The sequence below is a fragment of the Lolium rigidum genome, chromosome 3, assembly GCF_022539505.1.
Source record: "Lolium rigidum isolate FL_2022 chromosome 3, APGP_CSIRO_Lrig_0.1, whole genome shotgun sequence".
Classification (NCBI taxonomy): Eukaryota; Viridiplantae; Streptophyta; class Magnoliopsida; order Poales; family Poaceae; genus Lolium; species Lolium rigidum.
The window spans coordinates 214682121-214704123 of record NC_061510.1 but is presented as its reverse complement, the minus strand read 5'-3'; the positions used below and the strand labels follow the sequence as shown (position 1 = coordinate 214704123).

General features: G+C 46.3%; 1 protein-coding gene and 2 non-coding genes across 3 annotated transcripts; 2 read left to right on the top strand and 1 right to left on the bottom strand.

The window, feature by feature from the left end:
* Positions 1-461: 461 nt before the first annotated feature.
* LOC124696045 lies at positions 462-9219 on the bottom strand. Its single transcript, XM_047228829.1, has 8 exons — positions 9084-9219; positions 4837-4889; positions 4422-4544; positions 3711-4293; positions 3138-3624; positions 2858-2939; positions 1525-1764; positions 462-788 (listed from the first exon to the last, which is right to left on the bottom strand). The coding sequence occupies exons 1-8, from the start codon at positions 9217-9219 to the stop codon at positions 462-464; spliced, it is 2031 nt and encodes a 676-aa protein (XP_047084785.1).
* Positions 9220-13279: 4060 nt separating this feature from the next.
* On the top strand, positions 13280-13351 carry TRNAP-AGG. Its single transcript has one exon. It is a non-coding gene; the product is annotated as a tRNA-Pro (tRNA).
* Positions 13352-13655: 304 nt separating this feature from the next.
* TRNAP-AGG lies at positions 13656-13727 on the top strand. Its single transcript has one exon. It is a non-coding gene; the product is annotated as a tRNA-Pro (tRNA).
* The last annotated feature ends 8276 nt before the right edge of the window (positions 13728-22003 follow it).

Sequence of the window (22003 nt, the reverse complement as noted above, 5' to 3'; positions counted from 1 at the left end):
CAGCTGACAGCGAACCTAACAGTTTAAACTAAAAAAAAAGATGGATTAAAATTGAAACATAGTTTTTATATATATATAGGGGTCCACAAAGGACGAGTTTTACAGCTAAAAAACGAAAAACAGAAAGATAGTGCAAACGGAAGCTTCTGGTCCTCCTCGCTGGTGGCTTCTAATTCTCCTTGCCGAGGTCGATGAAGACCTGCGGCGGCCACACTACTGCGTGCGCTGTATGGCCTCCTCGAGGCCAATGCAATTGGCCCGCTCCTACATCTGCTCGTAGTTGAGGTCGTTCTCGTCCGCCGGCGGGCTTCGACGAGACATGCCTGGTAATACGCCTCCCACGCGAACGACAACGCCCATGGTAAGGGCTTGACATAGTTCGTGGACGCCCCGAGGCACTGCAGCCAGCGGGGATGGCCAATGCGCAGCGTGGGAAAGACAAAGTCGGGTTACTCCTCCGACTACGCCTCCTCCTCCTCCTCCTTCACGGCCACCGGAGGCGGCAGTGCCTGGGGCGCAAGTGGCTCCACGTGCGCCTCCTCCTGTGCCTTGTAGTCCACGTCCTCATCGTCAAGGTCTTCGAGGTGCGCCTCGATACCGGCGCGCCGCTCCTCGTGTTCGGCCTCGAACCACCTTGTCCACGGTGGCGAGTCCACGGCGTAGGCAGGGTCCCGCCTTAGATCTCGCGGCAGGTACGCTCGCCGTTGCAGGATCTCCCAACGGCGGGCAGGGCCACGCGCTGGGATGGCGGGCGCCAGCACCCTCGCCTGGTTGAGGTGTGATTTTTTCTACTAGAAGTGAAAAAAAAAAAACTCTCTCAAACTTAAAAGGGGAGAAGGAGGAATTATGACCACATCCGAAATACAAAAAGATTCTACTATACAAGAAAGAAACCGTGCACAAAACACCATCGCCGCGTGATCATCAGATCATCCAGTTTTACCCTCAAGAGAGTACGAATAAACTCTATACAATGTGTTCATCAAGGAAACAAGTACGTATGGTTTTGTCCTGAAAATCAAGACTTGGTGCTCGAAGGGCACCACCAAAACATAATCCTGCGTTGCCGCCACTTGCCGAGCATGCTTTAAAACACCCATCCTCTGGTGCAATCTTCACCACATCTCTATCAAGATCTGCTCGTCCGAGTCAATCTCCGTCAACTAATTTAGAAGCGAGGCCTAATTTTGAACTAAATTAGTTATCACAGGTTCATATAAGTTTAGCTAGTATTTCTCTAAATACACAATTTGAATGGAGTATTTTGCGTTCTAGTATTCATTTCTCGATGTGCCCCACGTTCTTTCACAGGCATCTCAAGTTCACAAATACTATGGGTTACAGAAAGAACAATCAGTAATTAACCTAGTTAGTATATCATCACCTTGTAAAAAGAGAAATGAACAGCTTTGGTTACACGACACTGATGACAGCAGGCACCCATTCCACACATGAACCTTCCTTCTCCTGATCTTTCTCTGATGACGAACATCATGAATAATTGAGAAGGTTGCCGCTGCTGACGATGTTGTTGCTGTTGCAGGGGAAGCAGCCGCAGGACGCCGCGTTGGTCCCGGTCCCAGCTGAGAGATGGTGGCTTATCGTCTTCACCCTCCGGGCGTGGTGCTCCGTGGTGGCGCGCCTGAGCTGCTGCAGGTGCTGTGACTGCGCCGCCGCGCGCCACTCCTCGCCGCGCCTGTGCACGCTCGTCATCCGCTTCATCAGCTTCTCCTCCAGGTTCGACCGCATCTTCTGAATCTTCACCTGATCAACGCACGTCGTTACAAAGAAAACGTGAGGACTTGTGATCCGACAGAGAAGAAACCTGTCTAAATTAAGTATCGCGGAGGGAAGGGGATTTCGGGAGGGAAGATGTTTCAAACTTTGAATTCCACGAAATCATTTGCATCTGTGCCCTGTACTCGCAGCCTGGTACACAGTGCATTCGCATCGGTTGTAGTAATGTAGTACCACGAAATCATAATGATACCGCCGTAAGCACATGTCCTGATCTCGTTTGCCGCACTCGGAGGGAAGGGTTAAAACTGCGTCGTTTGCCGCACTCGGATCAAAGGAATTCACATGGCTACTCTGACTGAGAAGGGTAGTCCAACTCAACTCAGGAACATAACGGGTTAAAGAACTGCAGTGAGCTGCTTAAGAGGATTAGGGTTTAACATCGAAAGTGATGAGCAATCAATGCTTTCCACCGTTCTAAACAATTCCCTCCGATTAGTAGCAAAGCAACATTTGACTGCCTTGAAAGTTGCGAAAGGCGATGAAACGTGGAAATGACAGAGCCGGGATCCCAACCATCCTCTACAGTTTATATTTCTGAATTTTTCTCAATGCATGGAAATACCAGAGTTACTAAACCTGACACTCCAACAGATACTAACTTCCAAGAAATGTCCAAAATAGTATTAAATTCGTGGTGATTTGTTTGATTTTTGCTCAAAATAGTATGTATGCCAAAATTAGAGGTAGTCAACTGATATACAAAAGCAGCATTAAACAACTTTTGGTCAGGTTTGGATGCTATTCTTGCAATGAAGATTGAGACAAGCAATTATTTGTGTGAACATATTTGTGAACAGAAGCATATGAGACAGAGACTCGCAATGCAAAGATCATAAGGCTCAAAATGATCACATGGTTTTCCTAAAATTGCACTATTGTCACACCTTTCGGGGCTAGCGTTGGCAAGTTTTGTACTTTTGCCATTACATTTTCAATGTTTGTTAAAATTGTCAGTTGAATTTCAGTTACAGGAAATGCAAATGTGAATGCAGTTTATGATGGCACACCATTGTTTTTCAGCATTCTCACAAGAATGACACTGAATTTTGATTATTACCTCTAGCTTTCTGGATTGTGCTTCAGCTTTGGCACTCTCCAGGTTAATCCAGGCTTGAATCTTTGCCTCTTCTCTCTGATACCTAAACAAATCAAAGACAAGAAGACAGAACCAGTTTATAAACTGCAAATTTATAAACACAATGCAAGCTTTAGTCTTGCTAGATGTCCTCACGAGATTTATAAACTAATAAAACACAAGGAAACAGAACCAGTAATTACTAGATGTCCTCACAAGGTTTAGTATTCTTTGCACAATGCAATCTGCAAAATTCACGCACCTTATGCAGCTCTTAGTTCTCTCATCATCATCCCAGCGACAATCGGTGACGGCAGCACGCTTATCGCAAGTTCCTCCACCACCAGCACTTGCCTCGAAGTGCCTGAGGCTCTTGGACACCTCCTCTTCCTCCTCCTCCTTGGAGCTCCAGTTGATGAGCATGGCGTCGAACTGCGCGCCGAGGTCCAGCTTGGCGAAATGGCAGTCGGTGAGCTCCGAGATGTCCATGCCGCTGCCGCCGTTGTACGGCACTAGGGGCCCCGACCGACCCGTCGGCGTGTTGTGCCTGAGCGGTGAGGTGCTCTTGATCGGCGTGTGGCACCGTGAGGTCGTGGAGCTCCCTAGGGGCGTCATCTCCGTGCCTATATCCCTCCGGTGGAGGTCATCGTCGCCGGCCACCACCGCCGAGGCATTCTTCGCCGGCTCGCAGTAGGAGCTCCGGAACACGAAGCGCTCCTTGGACGGCTCCACATTGTCCGTGAACTTGTCTGCAACACTTAGCGTTTCTTAGACGACGAGCACATACACTGAATTTCTGGGTGGATGCAGAACAAGAAATGTAACTCGAGCTCACCTTTGAGGAGCACTTCTGCAGGTGGTGTATACAACGCAAGCGCATTGGCATCCAGCGAGGTTCTCCTCGCCGTCACCGGCGCCTTCTCCTCCTCTACGCCGGCGCCTCTCTGAACCAGGCCGCCACCATTATGGTGCTGCTTGGAGGCCGCCTTGGCATGGTGGTGACCGCGTTGGTCGGACGGCTGCCTCAGCCACTTCTCCGCGTCCTCCCACTTGGAGGGCACCGACCTCCTCGCGGAGACGAGCTGGTGGTGGGCAGGGCTCGAGGAGGAGGTGGCGAGGAACAGCAATGGCCGCCCCGGTGTCCCCGGGACCTGCTGCTCCACTGATCTCCGTCTCTGGGCCGAGGCCGTGGAGGAAGACGAGGAGGAGGTGGTGGAGGCCTCGTTGTGGTGGTAGTAGCCGTGGCCATTGCTGCTGTTGCTCCTGGCCAAGGCGGCCATGGGGAAGGAGGACCTGACGAACTCAGAGGTCTCTTTCAGGTGGAGGCTGCAGAGTGGGTCACTGGATGTGGGCCCAAACGGGCTGCTGCTTCTTCCTCCTCCAGCCGTTGCATCAACTCCTACTCCTTGGAATGAGTTCTGAAATCAATGGAGCAAGAATCCCGGTAATGTGGGCATCAGAACTTCAGAAGAACAGGGGAACGTTTCTATGACCTTGTGTGAAAGAAGCAACTAGGAAGAAGAAGAATGGTACGGTTGCCACTTACTCGTCTTGTGGAGGGCATAGTTGCAGAGGGCTGGAGGTAGGGGGAGGAGGAGGACTTGAGCTCCATGGAACAATGGAAGTGTGTTGGTTCCTGTAAGCTGAGCTCCCCGCTTAGCTTCACTTTCTGCAGTTAGACTGCCTAAGCGCATCAGTTACAGTGGTTAGTACTTGCCAGGACTTCTTAACACATATACTTATGGGTATGGCTGTGATTAGTAGGTCCTTGCTACATGATGGTCATTATAGTACTCCCTCCCTCTATCTAAAGTTTGTCTAAATTTAGATGTATCTAGACTAAATAGCCTCTAAATACATCTAGATTAAGACAAATCTTAGACTTTTATTTATAAAAAGAGCTACTACTATAGTACATTACTATACACTGTCTACTTCGTTTAGAAAAACGAAGTACAGACAGGAGGCCCCTGCTCCGATTCAGTTAAAGTATATATATACTTGGGTTCAAATGCTGAAGAGCATTCATTCACAAGTCTGAATATTCAGTGCAGCATGGTTTTGATCCACCATCACTCTTGCTGCTGCTACATGCATGTCCACTGGTGCTCTAGCAGGTTGCTTGCATTATCACGAGCCCATGTCCCCAGCTTTTACTGCTGGTTGTTTGGTATAGTCAGCACCTTTTAGCCTCTTGAATTCGTTGCTTCAGTCCGTGAGTCTGTCTAGGTTGCTACACACTTAGAGTATCTCCACCTGTCCCCTTAAATAGTCGCCGACACGATCCGACACTGCTATATTTTTTCGATAAAGTGAATATATTAATATTAAAAGATACCAATTACATTTAGCCTCTGCAACAATACACCATCCTAATGGCACTACGGATACACACAGCGAAACCCGGAACACCAAGCAAGTCCCTCAACAGCGTGGAGACTTGAACCTCCCTTAGCTAGTCCTTCCATCCAGCCTTCATGAAATTCCCTTCTTTCGACTTTCAGCATGGATCGATAGTCACTTGATGTCAACACAGAAAAAGAGCTTCGCGTCGCTCCCTCTAGAACCAAACGGTCGGAATAAAAACATAGGTGCGCGCGACCGAATACCACCTGATCCAGTAAACTACAGGCAAAAGATGCGTTGATGCATTCGCCAGCGGAGCCTTCCGGAACTCAACAGTCCGGTTAGATGAAAAGGATTAGCATCCGGTAGGTCTTCATCTTCGTAGAAGAAGAACCCTAGGACCACCACCTTCAAACCCGAAGCAGACGAATAGGCCCCCACGCCGCCATCCGCTGACCAACAATGATGAAGGAGAATTCGGTGGACGGCGGAAACCGCAACCACACCATCCTCGCCCCGCACATCGCCGCCCCCTTCCTCGCGCCGCCAGCAGAAGCCGACGATGGATCTCGACGGGCACAAGATCCAACAGCCGCCGCCACCATCATCCATCGCCGGAGGCCGTGGTGGAGGAGCCGCCGCCGCACATCCAGGGACGCCGCCCTAGACACGGAGCACGCCGAAGCCGGAGGTCGCCGCCCCAGCGCCATCGCCGACTGTTTCCACACCGGCGTCTCTCATATGGCGCCCCCAAAATTTATTTTTCTTTTTTACAATATTTTGAAACAACATATCAATCATATTCAAACTATATTTAATAATTCATACAATCATATAAATAGAATTAAATTATTCATGCAATCAAACAAATAGTACTTAAATTATTCATACAATCAATCAAACAAATAGTACTTAAATTATTCATACAACTAAACAAATAGAAATAAAATCATGCATTGTTGGCGGCTCCTCTCCTCGTCCACAAATGCGCAGCTAGATCCGCCTTCAGTTGTACATGGACACCTGCATCTCGAATTTTATTGTGCATATGAAGAAAAGCGGCAAATTCTTGGGGTACATGCTCTACCTCAGCAAGTGGCCCTTGATAATCAAATGGTTGATCATCCTACACAGGTTCATCACGCTCGCTCTCAATGATCGTGTTGTGCATGATCACACAGACGTTAATCACATCCTATATCTGAGACTCTGACCAAGTGAGAGCAGAAGCACCCCAAAAGCATGCTCAACATCCTTGCGTGCTATGTCAAAAAAAACATCCTTGCGTGCTGCTTCCTAGCATGTTGCAAAATAAGCTTCCATTTCGTTTGCTGGAGAGAGAATTGTGTTCACAAATGTAGCATACGTCGGGTAGATACCATCATCTAGGTAGTATCCCTTGTTGTATGTGTGGCCGATTACCTCAAAGTTCACGGCAGGAGGTTGTCCCTCAACTAGCCTGACAAACACCGGAGAGCGTTGCAGCACGTTGATATCATTATTTGTTTCTGCCATGCCAAAAAAATGCATGCCAAATCCAAAGGTCCTGGTCTGCCACCGCCTCAAGAATGACACTGCACTCACCAGTATGCCCCTTGTAGATCCCCTACCAAGCAAAAGGGAAATTCTTCCAGCCTCAATGCATACAGTCAATGCTTACGAGCATCCCAGGAAACCCTCTTGATGCATTTTTTTGCAGGATCCGAGCTGTATCATATTCTCTTAGTGCTCTCAAATAGTCTTTAGCAAACACAGCTATGACGGCTCGGCAAAACCTGTAGAAAGTCTCGGTACATCTCGACTCTGCCATCCGTAGGTAATCATTGGTTGTATCTGGAGGAGCTCCGTATGCAAGACAGCGCATTGCAGCAGTGCACTTCTGAATTGATGTGATGCCCCACAAACCTGTGCAATCTTGCTTGGCAATGAAGTACTTGTCGTACTCCCTGACGCCGTAGACAATCTTCAAGAACGACTCCTTCTTCATCCTAAATCGGCGCCGAAATTCCTTTGGCGAATGAGTCGCGTCGTCGTTGAAGTAGTCGGCTTCAAGCAGCATTGCGCCGGCTTGACGATGCCGGTTGATGTTCCTCCTCTTGCCTGCCTTTGAGCCGCCGCGCCGAGACACGACGAAGAAAGGCTGACGAACGCGCAACATGCTCGTTAGAATCAGCTGATGTTGTTGCCGCCGGACAGCCTCAACGTTCTGCTCCTCCGTGAATAGTTGCACCATCATCTCGCCGTCGCTATCCATCCCGGCAATCGGATGAACACCCTGCGGGCGGGGCGATTGTGCCGCGATGGCGGTGAGCTCTGTTCCGGGCGAAACAGCGGCCGCCGGTCGAGGGGTGGCGGCCGTGTCGATGGATGGCGGTTCCTAGACATGCGGCGGTGTCTATTGCAAGCAGGGGGCGCGGTGGCGACGGTGACGCTGACGATCTAGAGGGGTGGGAGTCGGCTCGGGCGTGGGTAGGAGGCGGGAAATCGGTGTGTCTGGCTGCCAGGCGGAGCCCACGCTCGTTTTTTGACGTTCCGCGAGGCGCCGACGCGCCCGATTCGCGCTCTTGGCCAAGGGGCTGGAACAGAGATGCCAGCGATTCCATTGGACTCGAAAACTAGCCAGCGCCGTTTAGGGCGTACCGGTACGAGACCAAAAACCACATCGGCGCGCAAATACCTATCGGGACCGCTATCGGAGTCACCGGTGAAGATGCTCTTATGTTCATACTCCTCTCTCAGATAAAAGGTTTTTGGCTTTCGCTTCATTAGAGCATCTCCAGTCGCGTCCCCCAAACCGTCCCCCAAACCGCGCCGGATTGAGCGTTTGGGGGACGTGTTTTGTTCGTGCCGCGTTTGGGGGACGTCGCTCCCCAGCCGCGTCCCCCAAACGCCGCCCCCAAACATTTAAAATAATTTTTTGAACACATAAACCATTTATATCAAATGTAGCATATGAAAAAAATGTTTTCGAGGATTGTTTTCAAATTAAATTACAATAATCAATAAAACAAGTAATCAAATATAATAAAAAGGGCTAGATGATACATCAAGGTGCCACGGTATTTCCTTTGATCCTCCACAAATGCTCAACGAGATCAGCTTGAAGTTGCTCATGCACATTGCTGACTCGCAGCACAGATCAGACGCCCAAACGGCCGGGAAATCCAGCGGCGGCGGTGGGGTGGGAGGCGCGGGAAGGAAGGAGCGACGAGAAAAGAGGCGCGAACCAACGATTTATGCAAATAGTCGCCGACATGTGGAAGCCCGCCTCGCTTTTCGTTGTGTCCGGCGTCCCCGGAGCGTCCCCTGTGGGACGGGGACGGGCTCGGGACGCCGGACACCGTATCGGAGCGCGCCGGACAAAAAAGGGCTTTGGGGGACGCGGCTGGAACGCTTTTTTTGTCCGGCGCGCCCCAAATCGCTTTGGGGGACGGTTTGGGAGACGCGACTGGAGAGGCTCTTACTCCTCTTTTTAAGAGAAGTGCGGTAGGAATAGGAATCTCAACGCTCGGAATGTGTTTTCTCTGAAAGTCTATTTTCAATGGCAGATGAACCACATTGTTTGGTCGCCTGTTTTTCCCCTTGTCTGAATCTTGCGCTCTGGTCTCCTGTCATGCAGGCTGCCCTGCATTATTAAGCCATGCATCTGACACCGTTCACTGTTGCTTGGTACGTAGTTGTAGGAGCAGGACCATGCCTGCTTAGCTACCCGCCATTCATTACAGTCCTATGCCTATGGAGAAGTGTGTATCTTTGACCAATACTATAGCACTTGGACCATAATGATCGGGATCTGGTTTTACCTGTGCTCACAAGTCACAAGCCGATAAGTTAAACAGATCCTGTGAAACGAACTGGTGACCTGGCTGGTTCGGTGGTTCCCTGCCCTTGGCCATGACGCGCTCCGGCTGCTCCGGCTGGTGAACTGGTGATCCAGAAGAGTACACGGTGGTGGTGTACCGAGCTGCTCCGGCTGTTGCAGCAGGACGGACGGCCATGAGCTAGGTCACGCAGGGCCCCCTCGCCTCACCTGCAAAGGTAAGGACAACTCAAGATGCAGCCGTGGAAAAAGCCAGGTACAGCTACGGATGGAAGTCGTGCCATTGTCCTTCAGACCAGGGCGAGACATGAAGAAAGGAACTGTCGCAAACATGTTTATTTTTGCTTGGTGTGGTTTTCGCCCATTTTTCTTAATTAACCTTATGTTGTGTGTTGTATAGTTTTTGAGTTAGGTGTCCAACCTTTTCTTCTTCAATGCAATGGGAGAGCTCCCCGCCCTCTTTATGAGGTTTGTCAAGAAAAAAATATTGGCCTGAGCCAAGCACCATGAACTTAAGAAGAGGCGCTCCGTTACCGAGGAGAAACCCCATAGCATGCTCACAGCGTGCACCAACATTCCACACCCGCAGTGTCAAATGCAATGGGCCGGCCCGCGGCCCTTTATGTGAACCTCATTGCTTCCTAACATAACCCCTCTAATGCAACTTAAAATATTGAAAAACGGTTTATGTCCCTTCCAACACTCATCATTGCATTAAAGTGCATCTCTATGAGCTCATATAGGTGAAGGGCATGTTTGTTTGGGCTAGAGCTTGTACTTCTACTGATTTTGGATTTTTATAAGCACAAGCCCAAACAAACACCTAACTTTTAGGCCCAAGCTTTTACAAGCGCTTGTCTATTTTGCACTACAAGCCTGCAAGCACCTTCGAAGGAACTTGGGCGCAGCTTCCCGCAGCTGGTGAACCCCCCGCTAACTCATGCCACCAGATGTCTATGTATTTACGGACAAAATGCCACCGGGTATATATAAGGAAATCCCTTCAGAAAAATCCCCAAATCCCACCCCGTTACTCGACTCGCACAGTCCCGCTAGGGTTCGTGCCGCGCCACCGGGTTCGTGCCGCGCAGCCGGCCTCTGCTGCCGCGCCGCCGGCGTATCCCGCCGCCCCCAGGCCTCTCCCGCCGCGCGGCCGGCCTCTCCTGCCGCACCCCTGCAGGCCTCTTCCGCCTCGCCGCTCGTCCGCCTCCAGCTGCCGGCGCCACGGCGACGCGCGCGCCCGGACGAATCCTCCACGCCGGCCGCCGCTCACAGCTCGTCTGCCTCCTCCACGTCGCTGGCACCGCAACCAGCCGGCCTCCTCGACGTTGCTGCCCGCTCCCTAACCTGCTGAAAGAAGAGCAAGGTGAGAAATCTTCCTGTAATCTTATTGCTGTGTGATTCAAATTGAGGTATTAGGTGATTATGGACTCAGACCTTGCTATTATGTGTGACATACTCTTGCTATTATGTGTGACATACTTGCTGCTCTGATTATGTGTGACATACTCTTGCTATTATGTGTGACATACTCAGACCTTGCTATAATATATATATTCTTTACATACTAGTTATTCATGTATTATTAGATGGAATCAGAAAGTAAGAATCAACCCAAAGCAAATTGGGATGCAATTGCCGCCCAAGCATTTTGCGAGATTTGTGCTCAAGAGAAGCAAGATGGTAACAGACCAACAATATTTTTTAGCAACACGGGTTACAAAAACCTAGAGATGAAGTTTTTCCAAAAAAAAACTAGAAGAGCTTACACTAGAAAACAATTCAAAACCGATGGGATGCGATGAAATCTCTGTACTTGGCATGGAAGTACTATAGAACTCACGCAACCGGACTTGGTTGGGATCCCGAGAAGATGACATTTACAGCTGATGATGCATGGTGGAAGGAGATCATAGCGGTATAATTTCCATTTTATTTTCTCTAGTAATTTATGTTGCACAATTGACTCAAGTATTGCATGCTCAATTCCAATACCCTTGTGCATAGACCAACAAGTTGTGTGCTGGTTTTCGTGAAGGACCTCCACCACATTTGAAAGAACTAGAGATTATGTTTTCTAAAGCTCATGTTGATGGCACGACTTCTTTCATGCCCGGGGCTGCCACCAATGTGAATGAGGTGGTATATGAGGAGGATTAAGAACTTGAAAATCGAGTCTTCTTCAACACTATGAAGACAAATGAAGGAAGAAAAATGTGGTTAACGAGGATGTACCAAGATAGGAGGAAGAATTAGCTCACCTATGTTCCTATCATGTATCTTGCAATTTCAAACTGTTAGTTTCCATTTGCATTGAACAAGTATTGTCGGTTGTAATATCTAAACCCGGATGTATGCACTCATTTGGATGTCTTGTTTGGATATTTGCTGATGTATGTTGCTGTTAAGTGCTGCTGTTATATGCTGTTGTATGTTGTTGTTAAGTGCTGCTGTTAAGTGCTGCTGTTATATACTGCTGTTAAGTGCTGCTGTTATATACTGCTGTTACGTGCTGCTGTTAAGTGCTGCTGTTATATGCTGCTATATGCTGATATGTGCTGCTATATGTTGTTTTTTGTTGTTTTGTAGATGAGCACTAGTGAGAGTGACAGTGGAAGTGATGATGAAGTTGCTAGGGATGCTCAATCAAAAGAAGACGAGTTGATGCTAATGGTTGGTTATTTTATTATGAACCACGATGAGAAGTACTTGAACAAGAAACCGAGGAAGGTACCATTATGCACCGGTCAATAATGGGTCTTTGAAAATCTTAGCGATCCTGCAGATTGTTACTCCATGTTCAGAATGTATCCTCATTGTTTCCATGCACTTCATACCACATTGGTTGAAGACTATGGATTGAAGTCAACGCGGGAAATGTGTTATATAGAGGCTCTTGGTATGTTCTTATGGATGGTTGGAGGCCCTGAACCGGTAAGTCAAGCACAAAATCGTCTCAAGAGGTCTAAAGAAACAATTCATTGTAAATTCGATGAGGTGTTGGAGTGCTTGGTTTGTTTGGCTATGGCAAAATTCTCCACTTTGCATTCAAGGCTTCAAGACTCAAGATTCTATCCCCACTTCAATGATCATGAATAGGAGAAACATGAGCACCATCAATAATTGTGACAAAGACAAGAAGCGTCAAACAGAGATGGTTTCCTGAAACGTTTGAGTAATTGTTTTCTTCCGGTGCAACGTACGGGTTCTTCTGCTAGTATATATTAGAAAGGTTATATTATTTCAAACCTTTTTAAATACAAATCTAATGGTATAGATTTATAGACATATAATTTATATTTTGTTGACCAAATTAAATTTTGTCTTAAACTACGTGGGCGAGGGAGTATCTACTTTGGCAAGTGAAGTTATGTCCGGAAACGCTTGGCTTTCAAAAACATACTCCCACAATGATCCTGGAAGGCTGCGATGGACTACAGAGTATTCCCACAATGCGATGCTGTTTTCGTGACAAACTGACAGACTGCAATTCTAAGTTGCGGATTACTCCATGGCAAGATGTTCAGATAGGGAGCTAAACTTCCTGAATTCAGTTTTCGGTAACTCAAGGACCAAGGGCAAATCTTTTTTCCATTTTTTCTGTAAAATAAAGGGCAAATGTTCTTCGCTTATCTTCAGACAACGCGGAGTTGATGATAAGGTTTGGACAGTCGGGCATGCCAAGATCATATTTGGATTGTGAAGAATTAAGAATATACTCCATGCATGCCACCGTTTCACAAGGTTCAGGCTTGATACATCATACTGAATGGTAAATAATAGAGTTTTGGAATTCCTCTTCTGGTAGCTACATAGATAGCAATTTACACTTGATATCAACAAAAGGTTCAGACAAGAACACCTACACGCAGCATTGACCTACCTAATAGTGTGGAGCATTTCCAAATGAAATCAATGATAACTTCTGGCAGTCTTCCTACCTCCTTTGTCTACACAGTTCACCATATCAAATTACCCCATGGATGTTCTCTACTGAATTTTACAGAGCACAGAAGTAAATAGAACGACCAGCAGTTAGCCAGTTATGAAATAAAATGGTCTGCTGGCAGTCCTTCTGAACTTATGATACATGAGAACAATGATAAAGTCAATAGATGGAGCATTCAGCATGCTCTAACCTGAAAACAGGTGAAAGAAAGAAGATAATGTAAATTTGGCATCTAGTGTGCTTGTCTGAAACTCTCCACTGAAAGATGTGGCAATGAGCTAGCAGAGTTGGGGATTTAGTCTAGTGGTAAGATATTCGCTTAGGGAGCGAAAGGTCCCGAGTTCAATTCTCGGAATCCCCATGTTGAAAACCCTTTTGCAGTGCATGGCAATGCTATATTGAGCTTTGGGTGGTCTGAGGATGAGGTTTTGGACCACAGGTCTGATGAGGTTCAGAGCCTGTGTTACTATTGTGCATGGCTGGCACAACAAGGGATGTTCCCCTTTTGTCTTGTGTGGCTAACTTGAGAAGTTAGGGGTTGTCCTGCATGATGCTGCAAGCTAGCACAGCTGCAGCGCTGGACCAGTGATGAGCACCCTGGATGATGTGCATTTCTCTGAAATATGATAATATTTGTAAAGGGAAATAGGATTTATTACAACAAAGGGCATTTGGTCTAGTGGTATGATTCTCGCTTAGGGTGCGAGAGGTCCCGAGTTCAATTCTCGGAATGCCCCATTTTTCAACTTTATTTGAATTGATGATGATGAAAATTCAACTTTCTGAGAGCAGTTTCAGAGCAAGATGGCCCCTTGTTTCCCCATTTTTCGACTTTATTTTTCTTGTGAGAGCAGTTTCAGAGCAAGATGGCCCCTTGTTTTTTTCTGTATTTTTTGACCCGTGCGCGTGAGGGCGTGAGTCTCTTTTACTAGCTACTCGGTTACAACACCTGTATACTATATTAAGAAGAAGCGTCCAAAAAAAACATAAACATTGTGGGTTATCTCCCCTTATAATATGATAAATCTATCTGACGGCTTACAAAAGGTATATATAGACGGTGCATCGATCCGTACCCGGCGACGCTTCGGCTCAAATCTACCCGACAACAGATCTCCTTCCGCTTGTTAGAAGTTAGCCTCTTTTTAATATGAATTCAAATCACAAAATAACAGTCAAGGAAATCCGTGTGGCGGAGGCCATCGGCGTCGCGATGCGGTTCGTTGTAGTGCCGCGGCCAGAGATGAACCGTCACTTCGGCCGGCTCCTCTCGGCTGGTCACGGGGCGGATGTCACTTTTGCATTACCGGTGAGATGTTCAACCTGCACCGCTACGTGCTTACCGCGCGGTCGTCCGTGTTCATGGCGGAGCTTTTTGGTTCCATGAAGGAGAAGATCACGACGTGATGTATAGCCATTCATGGCATGGAGGCCAGAGTTTTCGAAGTCATGCTGCACTTTATCTACACCGACTCTTTGCTGGAGAATGGCGAAGGCGAAACATGTGAGATGGCTCAGCATTTGCTTGTAGCCGCAGACAGATATAGGGGACGTTTGGATTGTGCCCGCACGTGCCTTACCAAACCAGGGCGAGCCAAATATTTGGCGGAGCTTTTCGCCGCCGCTGTTTTGCCCAGCCGTTGGCGAGAAAAGTGACCGTATGACCAAAAAATTGGCTGCAATCCCAGAATTTGGCTTCAATCCAAACCAATACCCACGTCCGTGGTCAACGCCAAAATTTTGGCTGAGCAGTTACGGGCAACAATCCAAACAGACCCATAACCTCGAGAGGCTCAAGATGTCTGCGAGGAGAAGCTGTGCAGATATATCGACACGAGCACGGTGGGCACTAGGCGCGTTTGTTTGCTTGAGGCTCCTTGGCTCGTATGGGGGCGTAAAAAAAACGTTTGGTTGCTTGAGCTCATCCACGTTGTCGCATCGTACGATTCTTAAAGCAGTCTCGAGCCAGGTCCTTGAAAAACGTCCGGATCGATCGTTTCTAGGGAGCCACACTCGTCTCCATAAAAGTCGGCAACGCCGTGTTCCCGTAGAGCCACCCCGGGCGATGGCGAGAGCTGACACGGAACGGCGAAAACTCAGCAGGATGAATTCGGTCACCGCGCTCCAAATTTTGCCACCGTATATAGGGGCGATTCTCTCACCGCCAAATTCAAATCCCACATTTCCTCCTATTTCCTCCCATTTCGAGCTCATCCATCCTTCCCGATCTAGCGACATGGTCGGCTCTTCCTCACTCGCACGGTCGACGAGGCTGGTGGCGGCGACGTTGGCTGTGGCGGCGGGTGGCTAGCTACTGTCGGAGGATTGTCGTCTTCTTCCTCTGTGTCGATCACTCCAGTTGTTGTAAGCATCTGCAAACCATAGCCTTAGATCTAGGTCTTTTGGGTACACAAGGGGGTCCGAAAGAATCCATTGTAGGCCTTTCCTTCATCGCCTGTCAAGGTTGTCGAGGTTGCATCTGAATCTTCCACGGGGACGGTTATCGCCGTTGCATCTGACTCTTCCAAGGAGACGGTTGTGCTTCCTGCATCTTCGCCAGGGTCCCCTGCTTTCCCGACCTCGGTTCTACATGTGGCTCCTCTGACTGTAAGACAGCTCTTTCTTTTCTCGTAGTTTATTGATGTGGAGGATGTGGATGTGGTACTAGTAGTGCATTGATGTGGTAGTGCTTAAGGATGTGGATGTGATAGTGCTTAAGGATGTGGATGTGGTAATGGTAGTTCATTGATGTGCTACCGCTTAGGTATGTTCTTCGGGTGTTTATCATGTAGGCGATCATACCATTGGGATTCCCTGATCTTTCTGGTCCTACTGTCAATGCTCATCATTGTCTGTTTTCAAGCAAACCTGCCATGGTTTGGAGACCTGAGATTTTAGAGTTTGTGCTCAACCAGTTAGTTCAGCTCGTCCTTAGCGGCGTCTGTTTTAACCTGGGATTCAAAGAGGAGCAGATGGAGAAGGTATCTGCTGATGTTTTTGCATTCGTTGGCATACATGTGAGCACTCTTCAAATTTAGAATCACATCAGAATGTGGAGGACCAAGTGGAGCGTCGTACTCAAGATGAAATCCGATCGCACTCTCGACTGGAACGAAGATGGTTGCTGCTTCTATGCTGCTGATGACGAGACCACACATGAGTACATTCAGGTAGTAAACTTCATTGAGTTCCTTCATAGATCTGAAAGTATGTCACTGTCATCTGCAGTAACAGTTGTTCCTTTTGCATTGCAGCGCTACACGAGATATCGTCAATACGTCGGACCCTGATCACTAACTATGCTCAAATGAAGATGATCTTCACGCCCCGGTTTGTCTGCAGGGCGCAGCTGTTCCAACCTAACTTGCTGGTCAGGGCAATCGACTACGTTGTAGACAACAAAGAAGAGTATGCCGAGTACCGTAAGCTGCAGCCATCAGAGAGGAGGAGCTGACTTACTTAGGACCTAGCTACTCAATCAATTTGTGTTATCACCAGAATTTGACCGGATCAGAGGTGGGCCGCAATTGGAGATGGGCTTGAAGAATATACATAGAAGAAATACATGAATCGGCCTTGTGTACCAAGTTTGGGCTAATTGCACGTGTATCTGTACCATAGTAGGATACGTGTCGGTTAGAAGTTAGAGTTTTACCCGTGCACGGTTAGGTGCACGCTCGAATTAGAAAGTCCCCCGAACTATAAATATGTATCTAGGGTTTATGAAATAAACAACAACCAACGTTCACCACAAATCAATCTCGGCGCATCGCCAACTCCTTCGTCTCGAGGGTTTCTCCTCGGTAGCACCATGCTGCCTAGATCGCATCTTGCGATCTAGGCAGCACAAGCTTTTTTCGTTGTTCATGCGTTGCTCGTACTGAAGCCTTTTTGATGGCGAGCAACGTAGTTATCTTAGATGTGTTAGGGTTAGCATTGTTCTTCGTATCGTATGCTATCGTAGTGCAACCCTTATACATTTAGCCGCCCTTACACCTATTTTAGGTGTAGGGGCGGCACCCCGCTTGATCATCGTTTAGTAGATCCGATCCGTTACGGTTGCTCCTTGTTCTTCAAGGATTAGTTTAATATCCGCAATAGTTAGGCCTTACAAAGGGTTGGAGGATCCAGCGGCGTGTAGGGTGTAGTTTGCAAGCCCTAGACAGGTGATGCGTGTAGTTGACACGTCCGTTGGGAACCCCAAGAGGAAGGTGTGATGCGCACAGCGGCAAGTTTCCCTCAGTAAGAAACCAAGGTTTAATCGAACCAAGAGGGAGTCAAGAAGCACGTTGAAGGTTGATGGCGGCGGGATGTAGTGCGGCGCAACACCGGAGATTCCGGCGCCAACGTTGAACCTCGCACAACACAACCAAAGTACTTTGCCCCAACGAAACATGCTGAGGTTGTCAATCTCACCGGCTTGCTCGTAACAAAGGATTAACCGAATTGTGTGGAAGATGATTGTTTGCAAGAAAACAAGAAAAACAAGTATTGCAAGCAGATTTGTATTTCAAGTATTAAAAGAATGGACCGGGGTCCACAGCTTCACTAGAGGTGTCTCTCCCATAAGATAAAAGCATGTTGGGTGAACAAATTACAGTCGGCAATTGACAAATAGAGAGGGCATAACAATGCACATACATGATATGATAAGTATAGTGAGATTTAATTGGGCATTACGACAAAGTACATAGACCGCCATCCAACCGCATCTATGCCTAAAAAGTCCACCTTTAGGTTATCGTCCGAACCCCTTCCAGCATTAAGTTGCAAAGCAACGTACAATTGCATTAAGTATGGTGCGTAATGTAATCAACAACTACATCCTCGGACATAGCGCCAATGTTTTATCCCTAGTGGCAACAAGCACAACACAACCTTAGAACTTTCTCGTCATCGTCCCAGTGTCAATGCAGCATGAACCCACTATCGAGCATAAATACTCCCTCTTGGAGTTAAAAGCAAAAACTTGGCCAGAGCCTCTACTAGTAACGGAGAGCATGCAAGATCATAAACAACACATATGTAATAACTTGATAATTAACATAACATGGTATTCTCTATCCATCGGATCCCGACAAACACAACATAGAGTATTACGGATAGATGATCTTGATCATGTTAGGCAGCTCACAAGATCCAACAATGAAGCACAATGAGGAGAAGACAACCATCTAGCTACTGCTATGGACCCATAGTCCAGGGGTGAACTACTCACTCATCACTCCGGAGGCGACCATGGCGGTGTAGAGTCCTCCGGGAGATGAATCCCCTCTCCGGCAGGGTGCCGGAGGAGATCTCCCGTAATCCCCCGAGATGGGATCGGCGGCGGCGGCGTCTCGCAAGGTTTTCCGTATCGTGGTTTTTCGCATCGTGGGTTTCGCGACGGAGGCTTTAAGTAGGCGGAAGGGCGAGTCGGGGGCCGACGAGGGGCCCACACCACAGGCGGCGCGGGCCCCCTTGGCCGCGCCGCCTTGTGGTTTGGCCACCTCGTGGCCCCACTTCGTATGCTCTTCGGTCTTCCGGAAGGTTCGTGGCAAAATAGGCCCCCGGGTCTTCGTTTCGTCCAATTCCGAGAATATTTCGTTACTAGGATTTCTGAAACCAAAAACAGCAGAAAACAGAACCGTCACTTCGGCATCTTGTTAATAGGTTAGTTCCGTAAAATGCACGAATATGACATAAAGTGTGCATAAAACATGTAGGTATCATCAATAATATGGCATAGAACATAAGAAATTATCGATACGTCGGAGACGTATCAAGCATCCCTAAGCTTAGTTCTCGCTCGTCCCGAGCAGGTAAAACGATAACAAAGATAATTTCTGAAGTGATATGCCATCATAACCTTGATCATACTATTTGTAAACATATGTAGTGGATGCAGCGATCAAAACAATGGTAATGACATGAGTAAACAAGTGAATCATGAAGCAAAGACTTTTCATGAATAGTACTTCAAGACAAGTATTAATAAGTCTTGCATAAGAGTTAACTCATAAAGCAATAAATCAAAGTAAAGGTATTGAAGCAACACAAAGGAAGATTAAGTTTCAGCGGTTGCTTTCAACTTGTAACATGTATATCTCATGGATAATTGTCAACATAGAGTAATATAACAAGTACAATATGCAAATATGTAGGAATCAATGCACAATTCACACAAGTGTTTGCTTCTTGAGGTGGAGAGAGATAGGTGAACCGACTCAACATAAAAGTAAAAAGAATGGTCCTTCAAAGAGGAAAGCATCGATTGCTATATTTGTGCTAGAGCTTTTATTTTGAAAACATGAAACAATTTTGTCAACGGTAGTAATAAAGCATATGAGTTATGTACATTATATCTTATAAGTTGCAAGCCTCATGCATAGTATACTAATAGTGCCCGCACCTTGTCCTAATTAGCTTGGACTACCGGATCTTTGCAATGCACATGTTTTAACCAAGTGTCACAATGGGGTACCTCCATGCCGCCTCGTACAAAGGTCTAAGGAGAAAGCTCGCATTTTGGATTTCTCGCTTTTTATTATTCTCAACTTAGACATCCATACCGGGACAACATGGACAACAGATAATGGACTCCTCTTTAATGCATAAGCATGTGGCAACAATTATTATTCTCATATGAGATTGAGGATATGTGTCCAAAACTGAAACTTCCACCATGAATCATGGCTTAAGTTAGCGGCCCAATGTTCTTCTCTAACAATATGCATGCTCCAACCATTAAGGTGGTAGATCTCTCTTACTTCGGACAAGACTGGACATGCATAGCAACTCACATGATATTCAACAAAGAATAGTTGATGGCGTCCCTGTAAGCATGGTTATCGCACAGCAAGCAACTTAATAAGAGATAAAGTGCATAAGTACATATTCAATACCACAATAGTTTTTAAGCTATTTGTCCCATGAGCTATATATTGCAAAGGTGAATGATGGAATTTTAAAGGTAGCACTCAAGCAATTTACTTTGGAATGGCGGATAAATACCATGTAGTAGGTAGGTATGGTGGACACAAATGGCATAGTGGTTGGCTCAAGGATTTTGGATGCATGAGAAGTATTCCCTCTCGATACAAGGTTTAGGCTAGCAAGGTTATTTGAAACAAACACAAGGATGAACGGTACAGCAAAACTCACATAAAAGACATATTGTAAACATTATAAGACTCCATACCGTCTTCCTTGTTGTTCAAAACTCAATACTAGATGTTATCTAGACTCTAGAGAAACCAAATATGCAAACCAAATTAGCAAGCTCTAAGTATTTCTTCATTAATGGGTGCAAAGTATATGATGCAAGAGCTTAAACATGAGCACAACAATTGCCAAGTATCAAATTATCCAAGACATTTTAGAGTTACTACATGTAGCATTTTCCAATTCCAACCATATAACAATTTAACGAAGAAGAAACTTCGCCATGAATACTATGAGTAGAGCCTAAGGACATACTTGTCCATATGCTACAGCAAAGTGTGTCTCTCTCCCATAAAGTGAATGCTAGGATCCATTTTATTCAAACAAAACAAAAAATAAAAACAAACCGACGCTCCAAGCAAAGTACATAAGATGTGACGGAATAAAAATATAGTTTCAGGGGAGGAACCTCGATAATGTTGTCGATGAAGAAGGGGATGCCTTGGGCATCCCCAAGCTTAGACGCTTGAGTCTTCTTAAAATATGCAGGGGTGAACCACCGGGGCATCCCCAAGCTTAGAGCTTTCACTCTCCTTGATCATATTGCATCATACTCCTCTCTTGATCTTGAAAACTTCCTTCACACCAAACTCGAAACAACTCATTAGAGGGTTAGTGCATAATAAAAATTCACATGTTCAGAGGTGACACAATCATTCTTAACACTTCTGGACATTTCATAAAGCTACTGGACATTAATGGATCAAAGAAATTCATCCAACATAGCGAAAGAGGCAATGCGAAACAAAAGGCAGAATCTGTCAAAACAGAACAGTCCGTAAAGATGGATTTTATTAGGCCACCAGACTTTCTCAAATGAAAATGCTCAAATTGAATGAAAGTTGCGTACATATCTGAGGATCATGCACGTAAATTGGCTTAATTTTCTGAGATTCCTACAGGGAGGTAGACCCAGATTCGTGACAGCAAAGAAATCTGGAACTGCGCAGTAATCCAAATCTAGTACTTACTTTACTATCAAAGACTTTACTTGGCACAACAAAACTCAAAACTAAGATAAGGAGAGGTTGCTACAGTAGTAAACAACTTCCAAGACACAAATTTAAAACAAAAATACTGTAGTAAAAACATGGGTTGTCTCCCATAAGCGCTTTTCTTTAACGCCTTTCAGCTAGGCGCAGAAAGTGTAACTCAAGTAACATCAAAAGATGAAGCATCAACATCATAATTTGTTCTAATAATAGAATCATAAGGTACCTTCATTCTATTTCTAGGGAAGTGTTCCATACCTTTCTTGAGAGGAAATTGATATTTAATATTACCTTCCTTCATATCAATAGTGGCACCAACGGTTCGAAGAAAAGGTCTTCCCAATATAAGGGGGCAAGATGCATTGCATTCAATATCCAAGACAACAAAATCAACGGGGACAAGGTTATTGTTAACCATAATATGAACATTATCAACCTTCCCCAAGGGTTTCTTTTTAGCATTATCAGCGAGATTAACATCCAGATAACAATTTTTCAATGGTGGCAAGTCAAGCATATCATAGACTTTTTTAGGCATAACAGAAATACTTGCACCAAGATCACATAAAGCATTACAATAAAAATCTTTGACTCTCATTTTAATGATGGGCTCCCAACCATCCTCTAGCTTTCTAGGAATAGAAGTTTCAAGTTTTAGTTTCTCTTCTCTAGCTTTTATGAGAGCATTTGTAATATGTTTTGTGAAAGCCAAGTTTACAGTCGCTAGCATTAGGACTTTTAGCAAGTTTTTGTAAGAACTTTATAACTTCAGAGATGTGGAAATCATCAAAATCTAAATCATTACAATCTAAAGCAAT